Below are 7,500 nucleotides of genomic sequence, written 5' to 3'. Positions count from 1 at the left end.
CTCGATGTTTTAAAAGTGTTTTTTGAACTATTTGACTCGAAATTTATTCAATATTATTCTTTTTGATTAAATGTGAAATTGAACCAACTGGTTTAGTCCTGGTTTAGTCCTGGTTTAGACCTGGTTTAGTTCTGGTTTAGACCTGGTTTAGACCTGGTTTAGACCTGGTTTAGTCCTGGTTTTAGTCCTGGTTTACCTGGTTTAGACCTGGTTTACCTGGTTCAGTCCTGGTTCAGTCCTGGTTTAGTTAGTCCTGGTTTAGTCCTGGTTTAGTCCTGGTTTAGTCCTGGTTTAGTCCTGGTTTAGTCCTGGTTTAGTCCTGGTTTAGTCCTGGTTTAGTCCTGGTTTAGTCCAGGTTTAGACCTGGTTTAGACCTGGTTTAGTCCCGGTTTAGACCCGGTTTAGACCCGGTTTAGACCCGGTTTAGACCCGGTTTAGTCCTGGTTTAGTCCTGGTTCAGTCCTGGTTTAGTCCTGGTTTAGTCCTGGTTAGTCCTGGTTTAGTCCTGGTTTAGTCCTGGTTTAGTTTCCTGGTTTAGTCCTGGTTTAGTCCTGGTTTAGACCTGGTTTAGTCCTGGTTTAGTCCTGGTTCAGTCCTGGTTTAGTCCTGGTTCAGTCCTGGTTCAGTCCTACCTGGTTTAGTCCTGGTTTCCTGGTTTAGTCCTGGTTTCCTGGTTTAGTCCTGGTTTAGTCCTGGTTTAGTCCTGGTTTAGACCTGGTTTAGTCCTGGTTTAGTCCTGGTTTACCTGGTTAGACCTGGTTTAGACCTGGTTTAGACCTGGTTTAGACCTGGTTTAGTCCTGGTTTAGTCCTGGTTTAGTCCTGGTTTAGACCTGGTTTAGTCCTGGTTTAGTCCTGGTTTCAGTCCTGGTCAGTCCTGGTCCTGGTTTAGTCCTGGTTTAGTCCTGGTTTAGTCCTGGTTTAGTCCTGGTTTAGACCTGGTTTACCTGGTTTAGTCCTGGTTAGTCCTGGTTTAGTCTGGTTCTGGTTCCTGGTTAGTCCTGGTTAGTCCTGGTTTAGTCCTGGTTTCCTGGTTTAGTCCTGGTTAGTCCTGGTTTAGTCCTGGTTTAGTCCTGTTTAGTTTAGTCCTGGTTTAGTCCTGGTTTAGTCCTGGTTTAGTCCTGGTTAGTCCTGGTTCCTGTTAGTTCAGTCCTGGTTTAGTCCTGGTTTAGTCCTGGTTTAGTCCTGGTTTAGTCCTGGTTTCTGGTTTAGTCCTGTTTAGTTTAGTTTCCTGGTTTAGTCCTGTTTAGTCCTTTAGTCCTGTTTCAGTCCTGGTTAGTCCTTTAGTCCTGGTTTAGTCCTGGTTTAGTCCTGGTTTAGTCCTGGTTTAGTCCTGGTTTAGACCTGGTTTAGTCCTGGTCCTGGTTTAGTCCTGGTTTAACTCAGGTCTTGTTTCAGTCGGCTCAGTACCAGATGAAGAAGCAGCGCTGTAAACATCTTCGCTCCAAACTGTCCCACCTCAAGAGGAAGATCAGCGAGTACGACCACAGACCCTGAACCTGGACCTGGACCCGGACCTGGACCCAGACCGGCACCCGACTTGGACCTGGACCCGACCTGAACCTGAACCAGGACTGGATCTGGACCAGTCTGGGTCACAATCAAGTTTAAATCAGAACAAACGACCACATGAAGTTTTATCTACAAATGGACTAAACCAGGACTAAACCGGGACTAAACCGGGACTAAACCTGGACTAAACCTGGACTAAACCGGGACTAAACCGGGACTAAACCGGGACTAAACCGGGACTAAACCGGGACTAAACCGGGACTAAACTGGGACTAAACCAGGACTTCTTGTAAACTCTTTAAGCGTCTCAGTGTTTTTGAACCAAATCTTTTCAGTTTTTTCTAGTTTTAGAACAAAAAATGTTTTATTTAATTTTGAAGACAAACGTTTGTGTTGAATATTGAAAAGTCTGTGACATTTGGATCAGTTTTTAAAGAACAACTGTGTAACTTTTGGATGATTTTTTGGTGTTTTTAAATGTCTCGTGGGTCTTTGTGCAGACGCTGTCCTTTTTTATCCATATGAAGTTGAATCTTGTATAAACTCCTAAATTAAATCCTTTAAATCTCTCTGGATTTACACTTTGACTTTCTGTCTTTCAAAACCTGAAGGATCATGTGACCTGTTCTCTACGGCTCCGGGTCCGACTCCGGCTCCAGGTCTGACTCTGGGTCTGACTCCGGGTCCGGGTCCGGGTCCGGGTCTTTGTATTTGTGCAATGAGCTTTGAATAAACAGATTTTTATCGTTTTACTGTGAAAATAAAAAAATAAAACTTTTACTGAACTCAACTTTGTCCAAATTATAAAGAAGAAGAGAGGGTCAGAGGATCAGAGGGAGTCAGAGGGTCAGAGGGTCAGAGGGTCAGGGAGAGGAGGTCAGAGGGTCAGAGGAGGGTCAGAGAGTCAGAGGGTCAGAGGAGGTCAGAGGGGAGGGTCAGAGGGTCAGAGGAGGGTCAGAGGAGAGTCAGAGTCAGAGGGTCAGTCAGAGGGTCAGAGGAGAGAGAGAGGGTCAGAGGGTCAGAGGAGGGTCAGAGGGTCAGAGGGTCAGAGGAGGGTCAGAGAGGAGGAGTCAGAGGAGGGTCAGAGGGTCAGAGGGTCAGAGGAGAGTCAGAGGGTCAGAGGGTCAGAGGAGGTCAGAGGAGAGAGGGTCAGAGGAGGGTCAGAGGAGGGTCAGAGAGGAGGGTCAGAGGAGGGTCAGAGGGTCAGAGGAGGGTCAGAGAGAGGGTCAGAGAGGGAGAGGGTCAGAGAGGGTCAGGGTCAGAGAGGGTCAGAGGAGGGTCAGAGGAGGGTCAGAGAGGGTCAGAGGAGGGTCAGAGGTCAGGTCAGAGGAGGTCAGAGGAGAATCAGAGGGTCAGAGAGTCAGAGGGTCAGAGGGTCAGAGGGTCAGAGGGAGGGTCAGAGGGTCAGAGAGAGGGTCAGAGGAGGGTCAGAGGAGGGTCAGAGGGGGTCAGAGGAGGTCAGAGGAGGGTCAGAGGAGGAGGGTCAGAGGAGGGTCAGAGAGGAGTCAGAGGTCAGAGAGAGGGTCAGAGGGTCAGAGGAGGGTCAGAGGAGGGTCAGAGGGTCAGAGGAGGGTCAGAGAGGGTCAGAGGAGGGTCAGAGGGTCAGAGGAGGGTCAGAGGAGGGTCAGAGGGTCAGAGGAGGGTCAGAGGAGGGTCAGAGGGTCAGAGGGGGGTCAGAGGAGGGTCAGAGGAGGGTCAGAGGAAGGTCAGTATATTAGATGATTCAGACCTCGTTGCGCCCCCTGCTGGTCTCTGGTGTCTGCAGCAGATTCAAAAAGCAAAAGTCTCAAAAACAAAAAAAAACAAAACCTTATTTTTCGTCACTGTTGATCAAAATAAATAAATCAGAAAACTGGACAGAGACTCGATCCACAGGTCAAACCCGTCGTTTTGTTTCTTTTATTAGGTTTGATTCACCGTCGTTTATTTGTTTCCCTTTTTTCTTGCTGTTTTTGAACAATCGTGAACGTGTCTCGACAGATTATTTATAAATGTGAATTTTGAAAAAAACACGGAGCATCCGGAACTTTTGTGTTTTTACAGAAATGGATTTTTATCAAAGTCATTTTTAAAATTCTTTTTTTTCTTTTTTTTACCGTCCTTTTTATCACAGTGGTGTTGTCTTCTTAACATTTATTATTTGACTTTATATTTTAATTAATTTATTTATATTATGATGTTTTTGTTTGTTTATATTTATTAATTTTAATTTATTAATTTGTTTGTTTGTTTTTGTTTATTGTTTTCTGGCCTTTTTTTATTTGAACATTTTGAAATAAAAGTGTCCAGGTCACGGAGACGTCACAAACGTCACACTGGTCTAGTCCTGTTAGTCCTGGTTTAGTCCTGGTCTAGTCCTGGTCTAGTCCTGGTCTAGTCCTGGTCTAGTCCTGGTCAATTCCTGGTTTAGTCCTGGTCTAGTCCTGGTTTAGTCCTGGTCTAGTCCTGGTTTAGTCCTGGTTTAGTCCTGGTCTAGTCCTGGTCTAGTCCTGGTCTAGTCCTGTTTTAGTCCTGGTCTAGTCCTGGTCTAGTCCTGGTCTAGTCCTGGTTTAGTCCTGGTCTAGTCCTGGTCTAGTCTAGTCCTGGTCTAGTCCTGGTCTAGTCCTGGTTTAGTCCTGGTTTAGTCCTGGTCTAGTCCTGGTCTAGTCCTGGTCTAGTCCTGGTCTAGTCCTGGTTTAGTCCTGGTTTAGTCCTGGTCTAGTCCTGGACTAGTCCTGGTTTAGTCCTGGTCTAGTCCTGGTCTAGTCCTGGTTTAGTCCTGGTTTATTCCTGGTCTAGTCCTGGTCTAGTCCTGGACTAGTCCTGGTTTAGTCCTGGTCTAGTCCTGGTCTAGTCCTGGTTTAGTCCTGGTTTAGTCCCAAACGTCACAAACGTCACGTCGCCGTTCTGCCCCGACGCTTTTCTCTGCGCACACGCCACCTGGACCAATCAGAGGCCTCGCTTTACTTCCGTGTTTTCAGACTTGTCGCGGTGTGATTGGCCGCGGCCGCTCCCTGCCGCGCTGTGATTGGTCGGTTCCGGGTGCGGGGACAGGACGATGCTGAGGACGCGGTCCGTGCGCTTCTCCGCGGGCTCCGTGATGCTGCGGCCGGGCTCCGCGCTGCTCCCGGTGCTGCTGCTGCTCGGGTTCGGCTGCTCCGTGTCCGAGGCTCGGGACTCGGACCTGAGCTCCGTGACGTGCGGCTCTTTGGTCAAACTGCTGAACACGAGACACAACGTGAGGCTGCACTCGCACGACGTCAAGTACGGCTCAGGTAACGCGCTTCCGGGACGTTTACAACTATTTACAACATTTAGAACGTTTAGAACCTCACACATCTGCACGTTTATCGGGACGTTTATTTTCGTCTTTAATAAATCCACGAGCGGCCGCGTCCTGCGTGTTTCTGCTGAACCAGAGTCAAGTGTTTGTCGTGGGGTCGTGGGTTTTTTTGTTTTTGTTTTTTTTTGACGCGTTTCTGAAAAAACACAAACGTGTTTTAAAGATAAAATGTGATTGTGTCAAATCTGAGTTTATAAAAGTGTCTTTAACGTCCTCCTCCGCGCGCGTGCGCTGCACCTGTCCCCCCGCTGCACCTGCCCCCCCGCTGCACCTGCCATACTCAGACAGGGCACATCTTATTTTAAAGGAGTGAGGGAGAAAAGAGGAGAGGTGGAAAAGTGTGTGTAAAGTGTGTGAAGTTTGTAAAGTGTGTGAAGTGTGTAAAATGTGTGTAAGGTGTGTGAAGTTTTTAAAGTGTGTAAAATGTGTGTCTCTGACGCTGGACTCAGATCCTGTGTGAACCAGGACGTGTCACATACACAGATATTTATTGGTCCTGGTTTAGACCTGGTTTAGACCTGGTTTAGACCTGGTTTAGTCCTGGTTTAGTCCTGGTTCAGTCTTGGTTTAGTCCTGATAAAATCCTTTGTAAAAGTTGTACTTGACAGTGTGTTTAGGTACGAGGCCCCGCCCTCCTCAGGTTCTTTTCACTCTGAATAAAAGAGCTGAAACCGAGACTCAGGTCACGTCTGATCCTCAAACTGTTTTAGAAAAGAGAAAAGAGCTCCTCCCTGTGACCTCTGACCCGTGTGTGTGTGTGTGTGTTCAGGCAGCGGGCAGCAGTCGGTGACCGGGGTGGACGCGGCCGACGACGCCAACAGTTACTGGCAGATCCGCGGCGTGGGGCCCGGGCGCCCGTGTGCCCGCGGGACGCCCGTCAAGTGTGGACAACAACTGAGACTCACCCACATGAAAACAGGACGGAACCTGCACTCGCACCACTTCACCTCCCCCCTGTCCAACAACCAGGTGTGTGTGCGTGTGTGTGTGTGTAAGTGTGTAACTGTCCAACAACCAGTGTGTGTGTGCGTGTGTGTGTGTGTAAGTGTGTAACTGTCCAACAACCAGGTGTGTGTGTGAAGCTGTAGTGTTTTTAATCATGTTTTTAGTGTGTTTTTAGCGTGTTTGTGTTTTTAGCGTCTTCTTTTGTGTTTTTTGCATGTGTTTTTGTGTGTTTTTAGTGTTCTTTTGTGTGCTTTTAGCATGTTCTTATGTGTTTTTTTGTGTTTTTAGTGTTTTTAATGTGTTCTTTTGTGGTTTTAGTTTTTTTAGCGTGTTCTTTTGTGTGTTTTTAGTGTGTTCTTTAGTGTGTTTTTATGGCGCTTTTTTGTGTGTTTTAGCGTGTTCTTTTGTGTGTTTTTTGTGTTTTTAGCGTGTTCTTTTGTGTGTTTCTTGCGTGTGTTTTTGCGTGTTTTTTGTGTTTTTAACGTGTTTTTAGTGTGTTCTTGTGTGTTTTTAGTGTTTTTATGGCACTTTTTAGTGTTTTTAGCGTGTTCTTTTGTGTGTTTTTAGCGTGTTCTTTTGTGTTTTTTGCATGTGTTTTTGTGTGTTTTTAGTGTTTTTAGTGTTCTTTTGTGTGTTTTTAGTGTTTTTACGTGTTCTTTTGTGTTTTTAGTTTTTTTAGCGTGTTCTTTTGTGTTTTTAGTGTGTTCTTTAGTGTGTTTTTATGGCACTTTTTTGTGTGTTTTAGCGTGTTCTTTTGTGTGTTTTAGCGTGTTCTTTTGTGTTTTTATGGCACTTTTTGTGTTTTTAGTGTTTTTAGAGTGTTCTTTAGTGTGTTTTTAGTGTTTTTAGCATGTTCTTTGTGGGCAGGAGGTGAGCGCGTTCGGCGAGCGCGGCGAGGGCGATGACCTGGACGTGTGGGCGGTGCAGTGCGATGGCGAGCACTGGGAGCGCGACGACAGCGTGCGCCTCCGACACGTTGGCACCGACGTCTTCCTGTCCGTCACCGGGGAAACGTACGGCCATCCAATCAGAGGCCAGCGCGAGGTCCACGGCATGAGCTCGCCCGGACCGCACGCCCTCTGGAGGACGATGGAGGGAGTGTTCATCCAGCCCAGCGCCGAGCCAATCAGACACGACGAGCTGTGAGGTCATCGGGGCAAGACGTGAGGTCACAAGGTCTTAAGGTCTTGAGATCCTGAGGTTCTTGAGGATCTTGAGGATTTTGAGGGTCTTGAGGATTTTGAGGGTCTTGAGGATCTTGAGGTTCTTGAGGATCTCGAGGTTCTTGAAGGTCCTGAGGTCCTTGCGGATGGTGGAGTCTTAGATCAGCGGCAGGGCCGGTCCTGTTGATGATCTGTCACAGAATTGTCTTGTTCAAACTTTTCTTTGGTAAAATTGTCATCTTCTTCCTGCCTCTGCACGGCGCCCCCTCCAGGCCTCAGCTCCGAGCACACGAACACCTGTCTGCTCCTGTCTGCACGTGTCACACCTGCCCCCGTACTGCACCTGTCGCACCTGTCGTTAAACAGACTCTTTTCCATTGGACGATTCTTTTTCTGTTTTATTTAAACTTTAAAATCTAAAATCTCCTCCTGCTGTAAAACTCAGACGAGACGTTGTTTTTGCTTGGACCAAACTTTGCTCCTGTAACAGTCTGAATATTTACTCTAGAACCACCTGTCTGCACCTGTCTGCACCTGTCTGCTCCTGTCTGCTCCTGTC

General features: G+C 47.3%; 2 protein-coding genes across 4 annotated transcripts in view; both read left to right on the top strand.

Moving 5' to 3' along the window:
* Positions 1-2,296, top strand: part of oclnb (occludin b) — a 27,759-nt gene extending 25,463 nt beyond the window's left edge. For all 3 annotated transcript variants that reach the window (XM_055161301.1, XM_055161299.1, XM_055161302.1), the window contains exon 10: positions 1,398-2,296. In XM_055161301.1, coding sequence (XP_055017276.1) covers positions 1,398-1,496 — 99 coding nt within the window. In that variant the 3' untranslated portion in view covers positions 1,497-2,296. The remainder of the gene's footprint in view (positions 1-1,397) is intronic.
* A 2,245-nt stretch (positions 2,297-4,541) lies between these two features.
* sdf2l1 (stromal cell-derived factor 2-like 1) overlaps positions 4,542-7,500 on the top strand; it is a 3,111-nt gene continuing 152 nt past the window's right edge. Inside the window, exons 1-3 of the mRNA XM_020933926.2 lie at positions 4,542-4,765; positions 5,603-5,802; positions 6,646-7,500. The exon at positions 6,646-7,500 is cut by the window's right edge and continues 152 nt beyond it. Of these exons, the coding sequence (XP_020789585.1) occupies positions 4,549-4,765; positions 5,603-5,802; positions 6,646-6,924 (696 nt within the window). The 5' untranslated portion in view covers positions 4,542-4,548 and the 3' untranslated portion in view covers positions 6,925-7,500. The remainder of the gene's footprint in view (positions 4,766-5,602; positions 5,803-6,645) is intronic.

The sequence above is a fragment of the Boleophthalmus pectinirostris genome, unplaced genomic scaffold (genome assembly GCF_026225935.1).
Source record: "Boleophthalmus pectinirostris isolate CB_2022bp ecotype Guang Dong unplaced genomic scaffold, ASM2622593v1 HiC_scaffold_4, whole genome shotgun sequence".
NCBI lineage: Eukaryota > Metazoa > Chordata > Actinopteri > Gobiiformes > Gobiidae > Boleophthalmus > Boleophthalmus pectinirostris.
This window is presented reverse-complemented; position numbering and strand designations above follow the sequence as displayed.